Source organism: Podarcis muralis, chromosome 2 (genome assembly GCF_964188315.1).
Source record: "Podarcis muralis chromosome 2, rPodMur119.hap1.1, whole genome shotgun sequence".
Lineage (NCBI taxonomy): Eukaryota > Metazoa > Chordata > Lepidosauria > Squamata > Lacertidae > Podarcis > Podarcis muralis.
Window position 1 is genome coordinate 2,079,723 of NC_135656.1, and position 24,573 is coordinate 2,104,295.

The following is a 24,573-nucleotide window of genomic DNA, read 5'->3' on the forward strand; positions in this document are numbered from 1 at the left end:
GCCATCTAGCGTCCAGCTCTAGAGCTGCACCTTCCCTGTTTCACGGGTTTCTGTTTTCCCTTCCTTCAAATCACCTGTTGTTCGAAGCTTCTTCTCCCTTAGTCTCAGCCCATGTGATGCACTGCTTAATGGTCCAAGTGAGCTGTGTTGCTCTTGCATTGTAAGTGTGTTCAACCCCACAGATTCTAAATTGGAGAGCAGCTGTGTCTCCCACCATTTCCTAGAATACGTCTTCATGCGCATTGTGGTAGCCAAGTATCATCAGGAGAGAAAGCTTCTGAGGTCTGGAGCCTGCACCATTTGAACATTGTAATCTCAAATGTTTTTCAGACCAAGGAGTGACTCAGAAAGTTACACCCAGCTGTTGTTGTTTTCAGATAATAACACTCAAAGTAGCCCTGCAGATCATAGGATCTGCATAAGATCCTGAGATTTTTCAAAATTAGAACAATGGGCTGGCTTGCACCCGTTTCTTCCTGGATAGATACAACTCTCCTATTTTATTTTTATTTATTGAATTTATATACCTGGGGGTCTGGTGTTTGTGTGTGTGCATCATACACAGCATAAATTATAGTAGAGAAAGAAAAATACACATTGTAGAGTCCAGTCCTATATGTTGCTACTCAGAAAGAAGTCCCACTGAGTTGGCATAGGGTTGCCGCCATCACATTGTATTAATAAAAAGCATTTGGTAGTGACAGTATAGGTAGATGAAAGGATACAATATCAATCTGAAATCCCTGTCTTTAGCTGAGGATGGCAGACTTACTCTATTGTAAATGGAATTTCTTATCTAGTGGGGCTGTAATGTTCTTGCACTGGTTATTTTTTTAAAAATGTAACTTTACAAAATCCATACATGCCACTCATTTCACAACCACCATTGTGAGCTGAGTCTGTAATGCACCTGTTTTACACATAGAGAACTGAGGCTGAGATGGTGACCTAGGCAGTCCTTGGCTAGGAGGAATGTGAACTTCAGCCCCTTGGCCCAAGGCCCATCCATAGCACTCTGCTGGGGTGGTTTTATAGTGATTGGAAGCAGCCTACATTCTGGCTTGCACTCACACCTTTTGGGTCTGCTGAGAGACACCCCTGGGAATTCCTCTCAGTCACTTCCCATGCTGTGTCAGCACTTTGGAGGTGGTTCTGATACTGGAAACAGCAAGCTGGTTCTTGGGAAGACACAGGAAGGGTGGCCTCATCCAATTTCTGAGCGTGTTTTCCCTTAAAGCAGTGTTTCTCAAACTTAGGTCCCCAGCTGTTGTTGGACCACAACTCCCATCATCTCTGACCACTGGTCCTGCTAGCCAGTGCTCCCCCCCCCCCGGTACTCAAGAGTACGCAGTGCCGACACCTCGTTTTTGTTGTTAAATTTGTGGCACTTACTGTAACAACTTCATGATGAGTACCAGCACCCATTTTTCTAGAAAAGAAGCATTGCTGCTAGCTAGGGATGATGGGAGTTGTAGTCAGCTGGGACCCAAATTTGGAAAACATTGCCTTAAGAACATAAAGAAAAGTCTGACCCTTCTAGTCCAACATTTCATTCTCATAGTATCCAACCCGATACCTGTAGGAAACCTGCAAGCAATTCTACATAACATAAAAGTGCTCTTAAGGTGCATGTGAGAGTGCGTGCTTTCATCCTGCTCCTTGATCTCTCATAGGTGTTCATAGAGAAGCAGCACAGCTCTTGCTGTGCCTCCCACAAACCTGCACTTCTTTGAGCTGTGATGATCAAAGCAGGGTAGCTCCTGCACACAGCTGGCAACTCTTCTCTCTGATCATTATGATGTGCAAAGTAGGCATCTCTGCAGCTCTAGGTCAGAGTGCCCCCCTTCTGCCCCCAATGCCACACCACCTGGAGCCATGCAATGAACAGTTGAGGGCTGTGAGGAGCTTGACCCTTATTCTGCTAGGCCCCACAGCCAATCAGGGAGCAGGGTGGCTTAGCATTTGAGAAAAGGCCAAAGCTTTTGGAGCTTCTTACTGGGGGGGGGGGTTCATGGGAGACACGGTGGAAAGTTTTGTGAATGGTGAGGATACGGAGGGGGCGGGATTGTGGTACGAGCTGGGGCCATTCAATGAAGGAGGTTAGCAGAAATTGGTTTGGACAAAGCTGCTGCTGAGTGGTGGAGCCCATGCTGTGCAAGGAGAAGATCTCGAGTCCAGTCAATGGCATCTCCAGGTAGAACCAGAATAGGATGGTTCACCTTTGGCCATCCCGATGTGGCTGGACTACAAACTCTCCCTGACCATTGACCATGCTGGCTGGGGCTGATGGGAATTGGAGTCTAACAACATCCAGAGGTGGGCATCCTTGGTTTATATACAATACTGTGGTAGGTGGGCCCATTGGTCTGAGTTGAATTAAGATGACTTCCTATGACAAAGAGAAAAAAACTTGGTGTGTTGCTAACTTTTGCAACTTACTATCACCACATTATGAGGATTAAAGGGGGGAACATTTGCCTTCATGTCCTACCAAATGTCTCTTTTGACAAGTGAGAATGGCAAGCTGCTTCTTTTAAAGCACACACTCCTCTTCTTAAGTGAATCCATTCTCTAATTAGTTATTGAAAAGCGTTAGCATGCATTTTGAGTTTAATCAAATTCCCAGTGATTTGCTACCAGTGGGTTGATACAGCTTCAGGGGCTGTGGCTTTTGCTGAAAGGAGCTGAAGCCTAATTCTGATGGGTGGCAGGTGCTAAAGACGGCTCTGAGCTGTGTCTCGGTGGCATCGTCTCATGATGGTTTTTTGCTCAACAGGTGCTGTAGCGAGTATGGTTGTGAAGCAGAAGCTGGCTGAGGTCATCCTGAAGAAACAGCAGGCCGCTCTGGAAAGGACCAATGCACCAGTCATTACATACAGGTGATCTGGTTGTAGATGCATATGGGTCAATACATACATGTATGCTGGCTGTGTCCTGTGCCAGGTCTCAGTTCTTGTTAAAGCCCAAACCCCAAAGAATGTAAAACAGAAATGGCTTGGCTATTGATCTCCAGCTGGTTGGATTGATTTTATACCCTGGGTTTCACCCTGATTTATCCAGATGTGAGCGCCCTTGATTTACACCATTTTCACACACAGCATATGCTCATATCATCTTCTGCACCCATACTATGAACATTAAACCTCCATTGGCTAGAATGGACATTCTGGATGAAGAAGACAATCCTGCATGCTCCTGGTCCTTGGGCAAGGCCCACTGAACAAAAGCCACATTCAGGCTCTGTTCTGTGTTTAAGCAGCTTGTGGACAGTGTGTGTTCTACGCCCTTCTTGAGCTGCTCCACCCTGACCTTCCCACGGTTGGGAACCCTGAATTATCAGAGTTCCCAGTCATGAGGAATAATCTTAAAAAAATCCCCTTCAGAGCTCCCTGCTCAAGCAGGGAAGTCAGAGGGTAGAGGGTGGGGCTGGTGCACATGCCCATATGCTGCCCCCCAACACAAGTTGCTTAAATATAGTGGTTGTGATGCCTTAATAGGGCTGTATTTCCACGTAAACATGCATAGGATCCTGCTTCATATCTTGGTTCCGTGTTATTTTTCATGCACTTGGTTTTACATCTCCATAATCCTCCACCTGCTTTCTGTGGGTGTTTGGTGTGCTGGCAAAACTGAGCCAGTTCACACACCCCTGGGATCATGATTAGCCTGTCTGGCATTACACCTCCCACCTCCTGTGCTTTGGCTCTTGGCACACCATTGCCTTGCCTGGGCACATCTCCAGTGACCTGCTTTCACTTCTATTCTTACACCCTGTGACAGAGTAGTTGGCCCATTTACATTACCAGCATTCATGGTTATGTCACAAAAGAAGTGCCGGCCATATACATGCATACATACCCTGTGAGTGCCTGTCATTTCTCATGCTTCTGGTCAGGAAGGTTCATGTGGAAAAAGGACTTCTGCTCCTTCTGATCTGATCTTGCCCATGGACACCATCAGAAACATCCATCCTATTCCACTCATCCCAAATATTTTCTTTTTAAAATGTTTTATTTTTTGGAACGGGGGTACCAGGGTTTATGGGATGGGTATTGCCTGCTTTTTTGTTTTGTTTTGGGGTGTTCGTAGATGTGTTGCCTCTTGCCAGCACCACCAGTTTTTCTTTGGTGAAAGGAGCGTTATATGGTGCCCACAACAGTTGCTTAGTCTGGAGACACATTTCCAGATGTATCTCCAGACCCAAAAAGAATGGGGGGGTTGCTTTGCTAGCTGCTCTCCACATCTGGAAGAAAGAAAACCTGTAGTAGCCCGTCAACCTGATGTCCTCCAGATGTTTTGGATTACAACGCCATCAGTTCCAGCCAGCATGGCCAGTGGTCACAGATGATGGGAGTTGTAGTCCAGCAACATCTAGAAGCCACCAGGTTGGAGAAGGCTGCTCTGCTGGTGGGTGGGTGGCAGGACTCAGGGGGCAGACGTACTCAAGTTTTATGCATGCTAGTGCAGGAGTAATCCTCTTGAACTCAGTGGGCTTTCATCCTGAGTGCAGCTGCAAAGATCCCTGTAGTGCTTTTTCTAAGTGCTCAAAGTCAGCCTTAGCAACAGTCCTGTAAGACAGACCAGTATTCTCATCTCCTTGTTGCAAGTGAAGGGCTGAGGCTGATAGATAGTGGCTAAGCTTGAAGAAGCACTGTTGTTTGGAAGCGAGTTTAAAGTGGTGTGATAGAAGTACCGTTGCTGATGTCATCCACACAAATCTCTTTTCCCCACTTCCTTCTCCAGTCAAACATGTTTGACAGGTTTTCAGAATGCACTGCCCAAACCTGCAAGACCTGTTTACCCGCCAAACCGATAAAGTCATGTCAGTCAAGTTTTTCACAAGAGCATGATGTCATAACTAGAAAGAACGCTGAAAAATTCTGCATAATTTAATTTGGTCTTCCATTCTGTAGTGCTCCATGACATTGCGTCTAAAGCTTTTAAGTCAGAGAGAATGTGTGGAAGGTTTTGGTTTGGGATGATAGAAGTATGGGAATTGAGTCAAAGGTGGCTGACCTATGTCCCAAGTAGGTCTAATAAATCTGAGGAACTGATCACATGGAGAGCCCTAAACCACCCAGCTTTCACATCTCAAATAGAATGTCATTCGTTTGCACAGAAGTATGAAAGTGTAAGCCAGCCTTAGCCAACATAGTGCCCATCAGTCCCTGCCAGTGCTGGCTGGGGATGATGGGAGTTGAAGTCCAAATAGACTGGAATGTGCCAAGTTGGTGAAGGCTGTTGTAAGTCATTGGGAATAAGACCCGTTTTGACTGTCACTTCCCATGCAATGTCGTTGGAAATAGGAAGGAAGAGTGCTGTGTCTGAAGTGACCTTTCTTGGCTGCAAGAGTGACATTAGCTGCTCCTGGATGGATGAACTTTGCAAGGGGGGGGGGACACACACACGACCCAAGCTCAGTGGTAGAGAAAACACTTTGTATACAAAAGGTGATACCTCAATCCCCAGCATCTCCGGCTCTGAGGGGTATAAATACTTTAGAAGTAAATGTGCAATACCAGATTTGACACAGCAACTGTCTGTCTCCAGCCATAGTTCACAGCTGAGGTGAGATTTGAAGTGCAGACTTCCTCCCTGGTTGCTCATTCCCTTAACCACAATGTGACTCAGGTCAAACCAAGTCAGCAGCAAAGCTCTCTCTTCTCCTCCATGCAGATCTTTGGAACCGATGGAACATGAAGGCCCATCCAACCCTGCCCTCCCCAGTTTCTTCCCTCCTGTCTCCAACAGCTCCGGAGACTCCCCAGAGCACTTTCCACTGAGGAAAACAGGTGAGGAGGAAGAGCAGTGTCAGAGAGCATTTTTGTGGGGTTTGCCAGGTGAACCAGGGAGGGGCAAGGAGGACAGGGCTGCCAGCCTTGGTCTGATCTGCAGAAACCTGGTTTTCCTGACCTGGAGAGGAATGTGATCAACGGCTTATCTGTGAGACACATGGCTGCTGGGTTAATCATTCATATTTTTGTCTGCTGCTTTTCCACACACACAAACAGATTATGCTCAAAGTGGCTTACAAAGAAGAAAACAGGGCTGTACAAAAACAATGTCATAATTAGGGAGACTCAAGGGTAACAGGCAGGAAGCATTAGAGAAATTCTAGCTGCATTGGAAGTATAGAACAATCGGGGGAAAGCCTGGAAGATGTGTGTGCACTAGCAACTTTTCATGCAGTCTCCTGCAGGCTAGCTTCAGAGGGGGAGATGAGGAGCAGGGCCTCGCCACCACCTCTGCTGAGAGGGCAGATCCTTTGGCCTCCTCACCCCTTCAGTCTAGTAGTAATGATAAGGGTGATGACAGTAAGAACTGTAGAGATAGAAGGGACCCCAAGGGTCATCTAGTTCAGCCCCTGCAATGCAGGAATCTCAACTAAAGCATCCATGACAGATGACCATCCAGTGTGAGATGAGATGAGAAATGGGATTGTGCTGTGTGCAGATGTTGCCTATCACCATTATTCATTCAATTCCACCTTATGGCATACATTTGGATTCTCTGCCTCAGGGACTAGCAGAGGTCCTGAGTTTTGGGCTGGCCTTGGTTCCACCAGCCCTGCATCTTCCCCATTGTGGAGTTGGGGAGGTTCTCATCCCCAACGCTTGTGCTGAGCCTGCCTTGCCAGAGCAAAGACTCACTGGCCAGTGCACTTCCTGACCTCCAGCTGTCAAATATGGTGGTTCTCACTTTCTTTCCTGAATTTGCTACAGCGTCTGAACCCAACCTGAAGTTGCGCTACAAGACAAAGAAGGCCGGTGAGCGGCGCAAAAACCCACTGACGCGCAAGGAGAGTGCCCCCCCTTCCTTGAAGAGGCGCCCGGCAGAAGCCATTGGTAAGAGTCTGGTGGGTGTGGTCTTGCTATGGGGCATCCATTGCCGTGAGGATGCTCCGGGGTTCCAAGGATTATCTGCCATTGTTGGGAATGCAGCGGGACCACAGTTTGTGACGCAGCTGAGCTAAGAATGAGCTCATTTGTGAGGAAGCCCACATTCAGTCAGCTGAGATGAGCCCATTTGAAACAGAGGTCTGGGGAGCTTGCTCACCCCAAGCTTAGCTTCCCCCTTTGTTTCAGTGCCAGTGAATATGGGAGCTCCTGATGCTTCCACTGTGTATAGCTGACAGGTCACAAGCGATGCAGGCTTGCCTTACAACAGTCCAGTGTGGTTGTGGTCAGAGTTATCCAGTATGCACAAATAATGAGTGTGGATCCTGGTGTTGCTCATAAGGGAGAAGTATCAAATTTATTATTATTTATTAAATTTAATTATTATTTATTGGAGTTATTCACTGCCCCTTTTGTCCAAGGATCACAGGGTGGTTTACGATATGACAACACAAAAGTATACAACATAGTAACAAGCAAAAACAATAACCCCCACAACACAGTTATTTTTATTTATTAAATGAAAAGCTCAGCGGAACCCGAAAGATGGCAAATGTGCCCCCCCCCAATAAGAAAATAATCCTGTAAGGCAGGGGGGAACCTAAAGAAAAAAACACCCCAAGGAGAACTGAGCTATAAAATACTGTTGGGGTTTGGGTGCAAACCTGGGAATCTGGGACAGAATGAAGTATTCTGGGAAAAGAGGTATCACATATCATGTGCATGCGGCTGGGTAGAGGTATCACATATCATGTGCATCTGTTTGGGCGGTGGAATGAAACTTCCTGAATTTTTACTGTTCTGGTTAAAACAATTTTACTTGTTTGATAATTGTAACTCTTCCACATTTTTATAATTGCATACCATATTGTCATAACCCACCCTGGGACGGTATGATAAAAGGTGAGTAAGAAATCTTAAAAATAAACAAAATAGAACCTGCTTAACTTCATGGTGAACCTGCATGATTGGTTCACCATACCTGTGTGGCATGAACCAAGGATGAGAAACCTGTCCCCCTCCAAGTACCACTCCCATCATCGCTGACCATTGGGCATGCTGGCTGGGGCTGATGGGAGCTGAGAGTCACACAATGTCTGGTGGACCACAGGTTCCCCATACCTGATCATGACTGCATCCAAGACTTACGGCATTCCTCCAGTAATCCTCAAGTCTCCCGTGACTGTGTACCTGAGCATTCTCTTTCCCCTTCCTTTGCTTGTCCTGGTCTTGCTGTAGACAAAGCCGTGCATGTTCTTTCTCACCTGCAGATTCATCTCCCAGCAGCAGCAGCACCCCAGTGTCTGGGTGCAGTTCACCCAATGACAGCCTGGTGCCAGAGCACGGAGCCCTGCCGGCCGCGCCAGGACTTGCACAAGAGGTATGGACCCTGTAGGACTGGAGACTTGGGTTGATCCCCATGGAGTCTGTGATTGGTCCTGTGGGATCAGTAAGCCAAGAAAACCTGCAGGAAGAGCTGGTTTCCTAGGCCTGCTCTGCACCCACCCACCTGCCCAACGCTGGCTTCCACCTACCAGGATCACACAAAGAGGCAGTTGTGTCTTGTAACACCCAAACACCTTTCCACCTGCCTTTTGATCATTTTAATTCTAGTAAGAATGGCTCCATTTCACTCCGTCAGCCCCTTCTCCCCACACAAAAGCTTCCAATCTTCTCTAAGTTTTACTACATTCACCCTATAATTGAGGGTTATTTGCACTACGATTTGGCAAATTTTGAGTCCATTCCAAAAAATGTCCTTTTCACCACTGTGCCTCTTCCAGCAGGCCCATTTGCTAAGCTCTTTTTTCTGTCTGGTTTTATCTACTGCTTTTTCCTTTCTTTTTTTAAAGAAATCTTTCTTCTTCTTCTTCTTCTTCTTCTTCTTCTTCTTCTTCTTCTTCTTCTTCTTCTTCTTCTTCTTCTTCTTCTCCTCCTCCTCCTCCTCCTCCTCCTCCTCCTCCTCCTCCTGAAGAAGGGCCATAACTCAGTTGCTGAGCATATATTTAAAAGCAGAAGGCCTCACATTCAGTCCCCTGCATCTTTAGGTAGGGTGGGGCAAAGAGTCCCTGCCTGAAGCCCAGCAAAGCCCCTGCCTTTCAGCTGTAGAATTGTAGACAATACTGAGTTATGTAGACCAACCTCTGGTGTGACTCCATAAGGCAGTTTCCTATGTTAATAAGTTATTGCCGATGGTATTTTTGTGGTTGTAGAGGCCTTTCTTAGAAAATTGGGGCAGAAAGGCGTAAATATGTCAACTTTCTTCTGCTTTTGTGACACCAAAGTGGTTGGAAAGTGAGTGAATCTGTTGCTGTACACATTCCCATTGGATACACAGTTGGATACACATTCCCATACGCAAACATGTCATTGTGCAGATCCCTTCTCTTTTGCTGGTTCTCCTTTGTAATATGTGGCGGAATCAGGGTGAACAGGCATCAATGGGTGGACTCAAGATTCAAGCAAGATCAAAGCCAGGATCTGCCAGCAACGTCTGCTGAGGATCTCCTGCAGACGGAGGATTCTGGGAAGTGTTCTCACAGGCACACATGATTTATGCAGATGGGAAGGTCTGTCAGAGGGTCTACATAACCTGAGCAGATCTCACAGAATCCTCTCTGCCGTGCAGTGGTTCTATGGCAGAAGAGCAACAATGGAGTTGCTTGGCGACAGCTCATGTGTCCCCTTGAGCCCAGAAGCTTGAAAGTCACTGAAGCTGATTGATTCTCCCACCCACTGTCTTTAATGCAGACACCCCTTGCTCAGCGCCTGAGAATGCAGGAGAGCTCGTTGGCTCAGTTTGCTCTTCAGACCACCGGCTCCCTCCCAGCACTCACCCTTGGACTTCCGACCACTTCTGCAGCGTCTGCCAGGGTAGGTCTAGAGGGGCTTTGCCGAGGGGACAAGCATGATAGAAGCTTCTGGAGTTATCTGGGTTGGTTGCAGTGGGAAACAGAAAGCTGAGCTAGATGGTCTGTAGCTCAGCGGTAGAGCATCTGCCTTGCATGCAGAAGGTTCAGTCCCTGGCATCTCCAGGCTGGGGGAGGGGGAAACCCTGCCTGAATCCCTGGTGAGCTGCTGCTGGTCAGTGCAGACAAGGCTGAGCTAGATGGACCAATGGTTAAATCAGCTTCCTGTGTTCCTCTCTAGGCCTTGGCCTGATCCAGCAGGGCTCTTCTCCTGTGTACCTGGGACCGTTTCTAGAGTACCAGGCATTGTCAAGGGGCAAGGGATCTGGGGGTGGTGTTCTGCTGTGGTTTACTCAGAGTAGACCCACTGAAACCAGTGGGCATGAGTAAGTTAGGCCCATTGATTTCAGCTGAGGGCTGGACTGGATGCCCCTCGGGCTCTCTTCCAACTCTACAGTTCTCTGAGTAGCAAACTCTGATTCTCTCCTGAAGAAAAGCTTCAGTGACATTTTTATTTTTATGGGGCAGAATCTCCTTGCTTCCCTCTGCAATCTCCTTTCTGCCCACCCCCTGATCTGAATTAATCCCTCGTACCTCACCTGTTTTGCACCCACCTCATCGCTTTGAGAACTTTGTGACCAGGTCAGGGCTCAGTGAGGTGCTCTTGATCCACCGTCTCCAATTCTCTCTCTGTAGGGCGATGGAGATCACCGGACACACCCAGGCCTTGCACACAAGGTGCCTGTCCTGACTAGCACTCATGCGCCCGTTTTCCTGCCAACCAGCTTGGAGCAACATGAGCCTGGGAACCCACTGTCCACTCGGCTGCAGCCTGTTATAATCTTGGAGCCCTCTCTCCCCCATTCTCCTCTTGTGACAGGTGCGTACCAGCCCCTCACATTGGGGCAATAGGGCAGGGGAGGGTCTTCTTAATAAGATACTGGTGTGTCTTTGCATAGACAAAAGAGAACTGTGTTCAGTATTCCTCAAAGGGTAATTGAAGACGAGCAAGATGCGAGGGAGAAAAAATAACACAGCATGATGGGTTTTGTAGTGTTTATAGCAGGTTCTGTAGCAGCAGAGGGATTCTTGGGAGAAGAATGCTCTAGGCTGATAACGTTCATACTGAACAAGCAGGTTGTATATATGTTTTTGCACTTGTCAGTTCCTCATTTTGCTGCTTTGATGATCACCACAAATACCACAATAACCATCATGCTATGTCCTTCATTGTTCCCCTTACATCTCGGCCTTCGGACAAGATTGTGCCACAAAACCCTATGTAATTAAATGCCATGCAGAGAGGCAGCTCACACTGCATTATTGCAAGAACATTTGTTTTGATTGCCCCACACGACATCTTAGGGGAAGGAGGAAGAAGAGGAACTGTGGTCCCCGCTTAAATGTTCTCTCTGTTAGTTTCTGTTTGCCACTGAGCAGTGCTTTGGAGTCACAAGACTCTGTTTACATTCCACACATTCCATACTGTTGGAAGTCTCACGGGAGACGGATGTGACATTGCTGGTTTCCTGTTCCTTTGTTCCAGTTGCTCTCACAGAGAGAGGATGTATTTTTCTTTGCTGTCTGCGTAGTTGGAAATAAAACTCCTAGCATGTAGCTCATACTATCTCATCCTTCCGCATGCTGCTGGAAACTCTGCTGAATGGGGGTTGTGCCTGGAGCCTTATCAGAGGCTCAGGTCGTCCGTCACATCGAGGGCGATTCCGTAGGACTCGGTCGGAGGAGGATGAGCTTTTATCAGCTCAGTCAAACGGAGATCCCAACACTCTCATGCAGCTCCTTCCCTCTGCCCCATACATAGAATGAGGGGAAGAGGAGAACATCATGGACAGGTTTTCCAGACTAACCTTGCAGCGTCTGAATTCTGCCGCCCCAGCTAGCCACCTGTGCTACTGACAGCTGTGAATGTGCCTCACTCATCACTGCTTCTCTAGATTTTTAAAGCAGCAGATAGAAGCAGATTTCTGGCATTAAAAAAAAATATCTAAGGATTTTGCTCCTTCCCAGTTTGGAGTAGGTTATCAGAAAAGAATTCAGGAATTTGTTCTTGTTTTTTCTTCCATTCTTTTTTATTATTATTGCAGCCTGTGATGAGTGAGGCAGACAAAAGCCCCTTCCAGGCCACTTTGACATTTCTAAGGATTCAGCAGAAACTGTTTGCCTGTTTTCTTGCTGCGTTGTTATTGTTGTTATTTTAATCTTGTGGGATGGAAACATGAAAATGGAGAAACTATCACAAAGTGATGCTTAACTCGCTTTGCTGCATTTCCTTCCCGCTTGTGCTGTGAACGCAGAGCCTGCTTCAGCTGGAAATGTACACTGGGCTTTTAACATTTCACTCTCCCACTTTCCCACCTATGGGAACAATACTGACAAGCAATGTATTCCAGATTATATTCTTAGCTTCTCTTCTTTCCTTTGCAGTTCCAGGACTGGGAACGGTCCCTTTCCACTTCAGCCGCTCCCAGCTGCTTCCCCCAGAGCGATTGTCGATGCCTACGCCCCACAAGCCCTTGGGAAGGACACGCTCGGAGCCTCTGCCGTCCAGCCCCAGAGCTGTCCAGCAACAGCTGGCCTACCAGCAGCACCATGCGCTCTTCCTGGAGAGGCTGAAGCAGCAGACCCAGCTGGGCAAGGCAGGCTCTTCTCTGGTCTCCTCCAGATGGGGAAGGGCCGGGTTCAGTCGTGAAGAAGGGCTGGGATTGGGCCCTGCCAGAAACCTGGGAGAATCGCTGCCAGTTATACATATACACATGCACACATTTGTATGCTGCCTTTCCACAGTTACAACCATGCTCAAGGTGCCTAGCATAATTGCAAATGTAACAAAAGTAGCCCTAACTAATAAAAGACATCAAAAAGTACACAATTTCCACATAAATCATAACATCTAAAATAAAGTTACAAACAAAATTAATGTCAATAACCCTCTAAACAATCCTCCAGCCCAAGAGTCATCCAGCAGCCTCAGCTTCTGCAGCCGGAGTCAGTCTGGGTCCTGCCCTCCAAGGCCAGGTGGAAATAGGCCTGCAAGGCAGGCAGCAGATCTTCCAGGACTCACAGCCAAGAGCAGTGTGGACAGTGCTGAGCTAGGTGGAGTGCTGGTCCCACTTCATATAAAGCAGTTCTCTGTGCCCCTGTGCTGAGGGGCCACTGACATAAACAACCTCTAGGCAGCATTCCTTGTGTGTTGGTGTGGTAATGCAATGCAGGGGGCATGCTCTAACCCCAGCATCCAAGGTTCTGTTTTCATCTTGGCTGTGAGTCCTGGAAGACCTGCTCTCTGCCTTGTAGGCTTTTCCCCACCTGACCTGGGAGGAAACGGTCCTGACTGACTCCAGCTACAAAAGCTGAGGCTGCAGAACAAACTCTTGGGCTGGGGGATTGCTTAGGAGGCTTATTGTGGGGAGGGGGTGGTTGCTGTTGATTTTTGTATCTTTGGATTTTATGATTTATGTGGGCATTGCTTATGTGCAAATTGTTGGTTGTGTGCTTGTTGACGTTTTGTTTATGAGTACTTTGCTGTGTAATTTTTAATATATTGCAAGCCGCCTTGAGCATCGTTTTAACTTTGGAAAGGCAGCATACAAATAAAATGATTAATTCCCTCGTCTAACAAGCTCTTGAGGAAAGGTGCCTGGCCATTCATCGGTATGCAATGCATTTCAGATACAGGCTGCAGAATAGGAAAACACAGCCAAACTGCCTACGTTTGCAGAACCAGTGAAGTTTGTGGGGCTGGTTGTTTTGAGCCTGCGTAGCCCAGATTTACTCGGTCTTCTCTCCCTCCCACCCCAGCGCATGGCCAAGTCCAGCGAGAAACCTCGGCTGCAGCAGATCCCCTCTTCAGAAGACATGGAGGCAGAGGCAGGAGAAGATCCGAGCGACCCGGCCCAGGCCCAGGCAGAGCCTTTGCCAGCAGGGGGGAGCAGCAGCAAAGAGACAGAAGGTCGCTCCCGGTTGGGTCAGCCTCAGGAGGAGCATGTCCTTCAGCAGGTACTGGAAGAGAGCAAAAGGGACACACGGATAGGGGGAAACACACACTATGCTTTCTGCATTTCAAAATGCTATGTCAGCAATATGCTAGGTCCCAATCCTCAGGTTTGGGAAGATCCATTGCTCATTGGCTGAGCATCAGGTTTGCATGCAGAAGGTCCCCCCGCCTGCTCAGTCCCCAACATCTCCAGGCAAGGCTGGGAGAGAACCCTGCCTGAAAGAGATGATGATGAGCCACTGCCGACCCATGTAGACGGTACTGAGCTAGATGGACCAATGGTCCCACTCCGCATAAGTCAGCTCCCTGGGTTATTGCTCCCAGCACCCTACAGTTTAGTTGAGATTCCTGCATTGCAGGGAGTTGGACCCTCAGGGTCCCTTCCAGCTCTACAATGCTGTGATTCTGGTCCTTTTTAAATGTTCCTGATTCCGCTACGTAAGTCCATACATGCAGGAAACAGCAGTGATCTTTGGCTAATAGTAAAATATTTAGTGGCCTCTCTTTAAGCTTCCTGACTCCAAGGGGTCAGGAATTACCCCTTTTTCCCTGAGGTAATTTTCTGCTTAACACCTTTTTCCTTCCAAATGTTTTCTCAAAGCGCCTAAAGCCCTTCCTGTCTCAAAAACCCAGATTCTTTAGCCCAGTTTGCCAAATGGGATACACCAACATTAGAATGCAACTGCAAAATAAAAACTCCTAATTAAAAATGTGAACACACACGCTATCTATGCATATGTACTATATTTTTCGCCCTATAGGGCGCACCGGCCCATAGGGTGTACTTATTTTGGGGGGGGGGGAATAAAGAAAAAAAAGTCCCCCCCCCCGAGCCCCAAAGAGCAAAGAAGCCATGACAGCAAGCGGGATAGATCCCGCTAGCTGTCCTGGCTTCGTTTTTAGCCTCGGGGCTGGGGGTCCGGGAGTGGAGGTGAGGTTGCGCTCAACCTCGCCATTGCTCCCAGAGCTTGCGGGGCTGGGGGTGGGGGAAGCCCAAGCTTCCTCTGACCCCAGCCCCCAGAACGCGTCCGGGAGCGATGGCGAGGTTGCGCAACCTCGCCATTGCTCCCGGAGCTTGCTTGCCCCAGCCCCCAGAACAGGCTGTTGCCCGCAAGCCTCATACCATGAAGAAGGGCAAATGCAACAAGTCGTTGGAGACCTCCACAGATCCACATTCCCAAGAGGAAGAAATAGAAACAAATTCTTAAAAGCACACTATGGTTCTCTAAAAATAAGAGAGAAAACACTTCCGCAACACTCACAAACCAGCGAAATAGGGTGATGGTGTTTCTGTGCTCCATCAGTATAACTAGACCCCGGCACCCCAGAAACACTTTCCTGGGCCAGCCTCTGCTTTTGGTGAACCAAAGGGACTCTGCCAATGCAGGGCAGAGGCACTAGAGGGCAGCAGCTACCCAGGTGTGAACTCTGTGTCGCTCTGAAGGCAGGTGCCCCCGCAGCTGCGCTTCAAGAGGAGTAGCAGGGGACATGAGGGGGTTCCCTGTCTGACATGGTGCGTCTCTTAATTCGGTCAACAGGCCCAGTACGTCTGGGAGCAGCAACAGCGCATGCAGCAGCAGCAGCTGCTGCGGAGGCATCCTGACTCCCTGCTTGTCTCGGCAAGCCGTGGCTCCCACCGGCCGCTCTCCAGAGCTCATTCGTCACCTGCCCCTGCCACTGCGTCCCACCTGAGCCAGGACACATCTTCCAAGGCAATCCCCTTGCCGGTGCAAGAACAGTCGAACAAGCCACGCTTCACCACAGGTAACGCAACAGCTTTCACACACAAGCCAAGGACTCCCTACAAGAGGAGTGGGAATGTGTGGCCCTCCAGGTGCTTTTGGACTCAGCTCCCATCAGCCCCAGCCAACATGGCCCAATGGTCAGGGGAGAGGGTACTTGTAACCACTGCTTCGGTGTTGTTGTTTTCCGCATTAGCAGCACTGAAGTGACTTCTCTGGGGCTGTCTATATGGCGGTCCTGTGCTGCCCAGGTGACAAGACCACAGGGGAAGTCCCCACCTCACTGAGGGTTTGAGACCCATTGGCTCCCCTCACCTGGCTTACTGGGCCAGTTGAAGCCATTCCCAGGATTGTGACCACTGTCACATGCTGACAGCTTCTAGGAGCCACAGGTGGGAGCTGAGTGCAGGATGGGAAGCAAAGGTGGACAGAAGAACCAGGACATGTTCCCCACCAGAGAGTTTATTTACATTAGTAAATATTGCAGTTCCTGATTCCACACCTGCAGTCCATACTGCATTCTGGAAGAGCTGTGCCACATGGTTTCTGTATGCTCGAGTTGGTTTTCCAGTGCTCACCAAGCCCAGAGAGTGTTGCAGCTTTGTGGAGTGACCTGGGTGCTGCTTTTCTTTTCGTTGCAGGCATCGTGTATGACTCCGTCATGTTGAAACACCAGTGCTCGTGTGGGGACAACAGCAACCACCCTGAACATGCTGGCCGCATCCAGAGCATCTGGTCTCGCCTGCAAGAACGTGGCCTACGCAGTCAGTGTGAGGTAGGAGGCAGTGCAGGTCCAAGGTAATGATGGGAGGGTTTTCTTCAGAGACTGTTTTGCTGTAGCTTTGGAAGTCTGAGATGGGAAGTTTGCACGAAATCGGCATACATGCACGCCCTCCAAATTCTGTGTTCTGAACACTTTCTTCAAACAAAGCATCCAGGGATATATTTGCTTGGCTTTTCATAATATCATAGAATCATAGAATCATAGAATCATAGAATCATAGAGTTGGAAGAGACCACAAGGGCCATCGAGTCCAACCCCCTGCCAAGCAGGAAACACCACCAGAGCACTCCTGACATATGGTTGTCAAGCCTCTGCTTAAAGACCTCCAAAGAAGGAGACTCCACCACACTCCTTGGCAGCAAATTCCACTGTCGAACAGCTCTTACTGTCAGGAAGTTCTTCCTAATGTTTAGGTGGAATCTTCTTTCTTGTAGTTTGGATCCATTGCTCCGTGTCCGCTTCTCTGGAGCAGCAGAAAACAGCCTTTCTCCCTCCACTATGTGACATCCTTTTATATATTTGTACATGGCTATCATATCACCCCGTAACCTCCTCTTCTCCAGGCTAAACATGCCCAGCTCCCTTAGCCGTTCCTCATAAGGCATCGTTTCCAGGCCTTTGACCATTTTGGTTGCCCTCCTCTGGACACGTTCGAGTTTGTCAGTGTCCTTCTTGAACTGTGGTGCCCAGAACTGGACACAGTACTCCAGGTGAGGTCTGACCAGAGCAGAATACAGTGGCACTATTACTTCCCTTGATCTAGATGCTATACTCCTATTGATGAGGCCCAGAATTGCATTGGCTTTTTTAGCTGCCGCGTCACATTGTTGGCTCATGTCAAGTTTGTGGTCAACCAAGACTCCTAGATCCTTTTCACATGTACTGCTCTCAAGCCAGGTGTCCCCCATCTTGTATTTGTGCCTCTCATTTTTTTTGCCCAAGTGCAATACTTTACATTTCTCCCTGTTAAAATTCATCTTGTTTGTTTTGGCCCAGTTCTCTAATCTGTCAAGGTCGTTTTGAAGTGTGATCCTGTCCTCTGGGGTGTTAGTCACCCCTCCCAGTTTGGTGTCATCTGCAAATTTGATCAGGATGCCCTTGAGTCCATCATCCAAGTCGTTGATAAAGATGTTGAATAAGACCGGGCCCAAGACAGAACCCTGTGGCACCCCACTAGTCACTCTTCTCCAGGATGAAGAGGAACCATTGATGAGCACCCTTTGGGTTCGGTCAGCCAGCCAGTTACAAATCCACTGAGTGGTAGCATAGTCAAGACCGCATTTTACCAGCTTCTTTACAAGAATATCATGGGGCACCTTGTCAAATGCCTTGCTGAAATCAAGGTAGACTACATCCACTGCGTTCCCTTCATCTACCAGGCTTGTAATTCTGTCAAAAAACGAGATCAGGTTAGTCTGACATGACTTATTTTTCAGAAATCCATGCTGACTATTGGTGATCACAGCATTCCTTTCTAGGTGCTCACAGACTGTTTGCTTAATGATCTGCTCCAGAATCTTCCCTGGTATTGATGTCAGACTGACTGGGCGGTAATTATTTGGGTCCTCTCTTTTCCCCTTTTTGAAAATAGGGACAACATTTGCCCTCCTCCAGTCTGCGGGGACTTCGCCTGTTCTCCAGGAATTCTCAAAGATGACTGCCAGTGGTTCTGAAATCACATCTGCCAGTTCTTTTAATACTCTTGGATGCAGTTCATCTGGCCCTGGAGACTTGAATACATCTAGACTAGCCAAGTATTCTTGTACTATCTCCTTAGTTATTCTGGGTTGTGTTTCCTCTGCTGAATCATTTGCTCCAAATTCTTCAGGTCGGGCATTGTTTTCTTTATCGGAGAAGACTGAGGCAAAGAAAGCATTGAGGAGTTCAGCCCTTTCTGTGTCCCCTGTTTGCATTTCACCATCTTCTCCTCTGAGTGACCCCACGGTTTCTTTGTTCTTCCTTTTGCTACGAACATACCCATAAAAGCCTTTTTTGTTGCTTTTAACCTCTCTAGCAAGCCTGAGTTCATTTTGTGCTTTAGCTTTTCTGACTTTGTGTCTACACGTGCTGGCTATTTGTTTGAATTTCTCTTTGGTGGTTTCCCCCCTTTTCCATTTTTTGTACACATCCTTTTTTAATCTTAACTCAGTTAAAAGTTCTTTAGATAGCCACCCTGGCTTCTTTAGGCACCTTCCATGTTTCCGTCTCATTGGTATTGCCTGAAGTTGTGCTTTTACTATCTCCCTCTTAACAAACTCCCAGCCATCTTGAACTCCCTTTCCTTTTAGTATTACTGTCCATGGGATCTCACCCAGCACTTCCCTAAGCTTTATGAAGTCGGCTTTCTTAAAGTCGAGAAATTGAGTCCTAGTATGCTTGGCTGCTCCTTTCCGCTGTATAGTAAACTTCAGAAGAGCATGATCACTCGCGCCTAATGATCCTTCCACTTCTACCCCACTAACCAGGTCATCAACATTGGTTAGGACCAGATCTAAAATGGCTGTTCCTCTTGTTGCTTCTCCCGCTTTCTGGACAATGAAGTTGTCTGCAAGGGCAGTGAGGAATCTGTTTGACCTTATGCTCTTGGCTGAGTTTGACATCCAACAAATATCAGGGTAATTGAAGTCCCCCATTACTACTATCTCCCTTCCTTTTGAATGCTTGGCCATCTGTTCCAGGAAGGCATCATCTATGTCCTCCGTTTGGCTTGGGGATCTATAGTAAACTCCCACAATGAGGTCACTGTTATTCTTCTCTTAATTTTCCCTTAATTTTCACCCAAATGCTCTCACTTTGGCTTTGAGGTTCTAAATCTTGGATCTCTTCACAGGTATACACATCCCTGACATATAACGCCACTCCTCCTCCTTTCTTGTCTGGTCTGTTTCTTTGAAATAGATTGTATCCCTCCATTATTACATTCCAATCGTGGGATTTATCCCACCAGGTTTCAGTGATTCCTATTATGTCATATTTAGTTTGCTGTACCAGGAGCTCAAGCTCATCTTGTTTATTTCCCATGCTTTGCGCATTAGTGTACAGACATTGAAGTCCATTAATCATTCCCCCGTGTCTCTTATTTAAGGATTTTTTCCTCCCACCACTAGGTCTGCATGCTCTTTGCTCCATTCGGTCTATGACATTTGGATGATCATCTTCATCAATTGATAGACTCCTACCTTCAGGAGCACTGTCTCCCTCCCCCACATTAGTCAGTTTAAAGCCCTCCTGATGAGGTTTCTGAGATTTTTTGCAAAAACATTCCTCCCAACCGTTGTGAGGTGCAGCCCATCGCTTGCCAGAAGTCCATCTTCAAGAAACTGCATTCCGTGATCTAAGAATCCAAACCGTTCCTGTTTGCACCATTTGCGAAGCCAGTTGTTCACTTCCACTATTTTTCCCTCTCTCCCTGGGCCACGTCGTTCAACTGGGAGGACAGATGAGATGACAATTTGTGCATTTAATTGCTTCAATTTCCTGCCCAGAGCCTCGTAATCTCTTTTGATCTTCTGGAGGCTATTGCTTGCAGTGTCATTGGTTCCCACATGAACCAAGAGGAAGGGGTATTTGTCAGTGGGTTTTATGATTCCTTGCAGTCGTTCAGTTACATCTTGGATCTTAGCCCCGGGGAGACAGCACACTTCCCGAGACATCTTGTCAGGCCCACAGATCACTGCTTCTGTTCCCCTCAGTAGGGAATCCCCTATCACCACTACACGCCTCCTCTTATATTCTGCTTCCTTTTCATTTTTAGCTCATTGGGATACCTTTATCTATGCAAGGAAGGAGGTGGCAGAGAGGAGTAGAAGAAAGGGAATTTTCTGCAACCACAAGTACTAGAGTTGAAACATATAATTTGTCACAGTGCCTATTAACTCCTCTTATGACCAGTATTTTTACTTTTGGTACATCTGGGAGCAGGGCATCGCTCGTATCTTTGGATGAAGGTGGCCCTTGTGTTCCAAGTGGTTAGAAAATTTAGAGTAACTGTTCTTGAAACTATAGCCAGGAAACACCACTGGTTGCCTGTTGCCCTTTCAGATGCTCATAGAAGATGATGAAGAGCGAAGAGAGGTGTGTGTGTGTGTGTGTGTGTGTGTGTGTGTGTGTGTGTGTTTTCAAGTTTCTATTGTATGCTGAAGAAGTAACCCCCTTTCCAGTTTAAATTGAAAGAGAGAAGATACTTCCACCTTCAGCCGTGCATGTGGCTGCAGTAGAAACTTCAAAGACACACTGGACGCATGCTCAGCTCTCCCCACTAATCTCATGTGGCTTTATTAGCTCATGGTCCCAACAAAGAAATGCATCTGTTGAGTTTAATTTGGCAGCTGCTTCATCATGCTTTCGTATGGAGGCTGAGAAGTCTGGAAATAGGACAGAGCACAGAGAACCAGCAAACTCAAATTGTGATTGTCATCTCAACAAGGTGCATTTCTAAACTATAAACATAAATGCATTTTATATCAATTCAGCAAGGGTTGCCAACTTATTACCAGCCTTTGTAGCTCTGCATTTAACAGCCGCTTAATTTGCATACCTTTACAGGTGATATCTCCACACTGTGAAAAACTTCTTCACCTTCTGATTTCTGCATATCTAGCCACTGTGAAAGACACAGGAGAAGGCTCAGCCACTTCTTTTCCTGATCATTTGTCTATCCTCCAGTTTTTAACCCAAAATAACCTCAGGAACAATGTGGTTTAGTGGTTAGAGTGTCGGACTAGGACCTGGCAGACCAGGGTTCAAATCTCCACTCAGTCATGCAGCTCACTGGGTGACCTTGGGCCAATCACTGTCTCTTAGCCTAACCTACCCCAAAGGGTTGTTGTGAGGATAAAATGGAGAGGGGGTAGAACAACGTATGTCACCACCTTGAACTCCTTGGAGAAAAGGTGGGGGCCAATTACTAAATAAAATCTATAGGGGCCTGGCATGATTAGTGTTTTTCAAAGTGAGCTTTTATTAGTTTAAACTTTTATAAAGGTAAAGGTAAAGGGACCCCTGACCATTAGGTCCAGTCGCGGACAACTCTGGGGTTGCGACGCTCATCTCGCTTTATTAGCCAAGGGAGCCCTTTTATAGAATGGGCCAAAAAACAAGCTGCAAAATAAAAAAGTGTGTATTTTCCTGAATCTACCCTCTTCCTCCCCAATTCCCCAACAAGCCTGTGTTTGAGTGTGTGTGAGAGACGGGGGAGAGAGAGAGAGAGAGAGAGAGAGAGAGAGAGAGAGAGAAATAACACTATGAGAGGAAAGGAGGGAAGTTTTTGAGGCCCTCAGCCCAACAAGAAAGGCAGAAAAACCTGCTCTTCACAGAGAAACAATCATAGGACTACAGGGACCCTGGATCCCCAGTGCTGTCCTTGTTCCCTTCCCCACCCATGCTATCTGACAGCCCTTATTCTAACCAGTGACTAAGATGCCCTTCAGAAAAGAAAACAGTAAAACAATGCATATTTCCGCAGTTAAAATGTTTGTTCCCCAACGTGCACGTAAAATAATTATGAGTGTCGCAGGATGGCCCTGTTAATTCAAAAGTTGTTGACTCACTGAGCAGCAAAGCATTCTCAGGCTCTGTAAATCCTATCCTGCAAGTGAACACTGCCACATTTTCTGAAGATGCTCGCTTTGCAGATGCTGCGCAGATGTGTGTTTCACCAAAGCGTTCACACATTTTTGGGAAATTTATGAGCAGCCATTTTTCTTTTGGAACAATTGGATTCCCTGTGTAGATCCTTTTTCTGTGCTCCTCTCTTTACCTGGCAACTGCAAGACAGGCTTTAGAACGGTCCGGGAAACCTCAGGTCTGGGTGCCAAACATACCTCCCACTTAAGAATCAAACATGACTGGCTCAGTCACTCTGAGGTTGCTAGGCAATGGCAGTTTACTTTTTCCATGCCTTTGAACCAGGGGAAAAACATCTAGCCAAGGTTGAAACATGGTGGCATCTTGGCAGGTGAAGTGGCAGCAGAAGAGGAGGACTTAAGAACTCATTGAGTGTGGGGAGGCAGCTGGGAAGAGCCTGAGATGAAGAACAAGGCCAGCCAAGCCTTTTTTTGGCACGCTACTCATTTGAACAGCGCTTGCATGTGGAAAAATTCCCCTCCATAGATTGTGCCCCTTGCGTCAGAACCATCTAGACTTCTGCTCTGATTAGCACTCCAGATCTTCTTCTTTGGAGGACCTCTTTGCCTGCCGCTGGCCCTTGTGCTCTCTTGACTTAATACAGCCACTTGTTTCTCTGCCAGTGTCTGCGGGGGCGCAAGGCCACTCTGGAGGAGCTGCAGTCCGTCCACACGGAGCGCCATGTGCTGCTGTATGGCACCAACCCCCTCAGCCGCCTGAAGCTGGACAACGGGAAGCTAGCAGGTAGGAGCCAAGGCATGCCACCCCTCGCCCCCAACCCAGGGCTGAGAGGAAACAAAGAGGACTGTAGTCAGAAGTTGTGCTCTAAATTGATGTTTTACAATGCAGTTATGCACATAAAATGCTCATCTCCACCCTCAGTCCCTTTCTTCTTCTCTTTTCTCTCACAGGAATCCTTTCCCAGCGGATGTTTGTCATGCTCCCCTGTGGTGGGGTTGGGGTAAGCTTCTTCCCTGTCAAACCAGATTCTTCTCATCAGAGATGCCCTCCCAAACCTTGCCTCGCCCAGTGAGGGGCTCTCCCTTCTGAAGTCAGCTTGTGTGCTAGGCTGGCACAAAATGGAGGAGGCATTCAACTGGGATACATGCGGGTGGGTGGGTGTCGGGGGACAGCTTGAAAGTTTAAGTCGCAGTGACTTCTGGCCTGCAGCCTAGCTACCCCTCCCTGGGATAGGCAATGATGTAAGCAAGAGTGGCCAGTGGGGATTGGAAGGGGGGTGACAGTGGGGGGGGGGACCCATGCTTCACCAATGCACTGGCTCCTCATTGCATCCACACGGCGCCATCCTCCCCTGTCTCCTCTCCCCGCCAGCTCTTCCTTGATGCAACATCAGCGCAGGCAAGAGGAGGATATGACTAAGGGGGTGATGCAATCCTTAGGCTCTGTCAAAGGAATGGGGCATATATATTCCTGTCCTGTTCTTTCTCATTCTGGCTGTCCCTGTCTCTGACGACAGAGGACCAAGAGTCCTTCCCCAGCCCTTGTTATGTGGCTGCCCACCACTCCCAGCCACCCTTGCTCACCAGCAAGCCTTTCCTCACCAAGAAGCTCTTGCTGTGAGGAGGCCTCTCTCTGGCTCAAGGGAACAGGCCAGTGAAGAGAACCCCCTTCCCTGGGGCTTCTCTTTGTGGCCAGCCACTTAGCTCCTTCTTCCTGCACCTGCCGTGGACCTCTTTCCAACATCCTGGCTGGGGTGGGAGGGGTAAACTGTTAAACTGGTAAAGTGGAGGTGCCCCATAAACCATCCCACAGAGAGTCAAATGGCCTCCACCCCAACCGGAATCCCCCCTGGTGTCTTCTGGCTCCAGCACTGTGCCTTGGCAGCATCTTGCCACCGGATAAAGCAGGTTCCAGTAAGCCTTTGCTACACACAGACAGGGTTCGCCAGAACATTGTGAGGTCACAATGACATTGTTGGTGACACCAGATCCCACAAGAGCTGCCTCTGGGCATCTGCAACAGGGCCTGGTGATCACCCCGTAATCCATATGCAGAGCCTGCAGATATCCAGAACACCAGCCAGAGCTTTTGGTGGGATCTGGGTGGATGTCCTTTAAAATCTGATTCAGCCAAAACATTTCTGAAGCAGGACCAAGAGGTTCAGCCCATCCTAGACAAGGCTCCCTTCTTCCATATGCTCTCCCCATCGCCCCCTCACGGCCAGCAGCGGTAGGGTGACTGAGTGCAGAAAAGGACAGGCTCCCCAGAACTTGGTGCAGAAGAAGGCATTTCACCAGATATCATTCACCTGACATGCTACTCCTGGTGAAGCTCTGGCTTCTACACAGCAATTGTCCATTTTTTCAGCTGGCCACCCTGCTTCAAAGGCCTGCTTCTCACTAAAGTCTTAAACTGCTGCTGCCCCACTTCAGACTGCAGATGTGGTGGGAAGGGGGGTCCTCACATGGCAGGATGCCCCTCTGTACATTTGTCAGCATAGAAAACTAGATGCCAAGACAAGGCTGTTCCATGACATCTAGTGTACTACATAGGACAGGTTTGCATTATTTCTATTTGGTTTTTTGTATGGGGGAGGATTTTACCAGGTGAGCCTTCTCTGAAATGGTGCAGCCTGTGCATG

General features: G+C 48.0%; 1 protein-coding gene across 10 annotated transcripts in view; it reads left to right on the forward strand.

Annotated features, from left to right (window-relative positions):
* HDAC7 (histone deacetylase 7) overlaps window positions 1-24,573 on the forward strand; it is a 190,105-nt gene that overhangs the window by 143,363 nt on the left and 22,169 nt on the right. For all 10 annotated transcript variants that reach the window (XM_028721196.2, XM_077923731.1, XM_028721200.2 and 7 more), the window contains 12 exons: window positions 2,777-2,879; window positions 5,677-5,792; window positions 6,723-6,845; window positions 8,168-8,277; window positions 9,648-9,770; window positions 10,502-10,685; window positions 12,251-12,462; window positions 13,625-13,822; window positions 15,359-15,584; window positions 16,204-16,337; window positions 22,595-22,715; window positions 22,883-22,932. In XM_028721196.2, coding sequence (XP_028577029.2) covers window positions 2,777-2,879; window positions 5,677-5,792; window positions 6,723-6,845; window positions 8,168-8,277; window positions 9,648-9,770; window positions 10,502-10,685; window positions 12,251-12,462; window positions 13,625-13,822; window positions 15,359-15,584; window positions 16,204-16,337; window positions 22,595-22,715; window positions 22,883-22,932 — 1,700 coding nt within the window. The remainder of the gene's footprint in view (window positions 1-2,776; window positions 2,880-5,676; window positions 5,793-6,722; window positions 6,846-8,167; window positions 8,278-9,647; window positions 9,771-10,501; window positions 10,686-12,250; window positions 12,463-13,624; window positions 13,823-15,358; window positions 15,585-16,203; window positions 16,338-22,594; window positions 22,716-22,882; window positions 22,933-24,573) is intronic.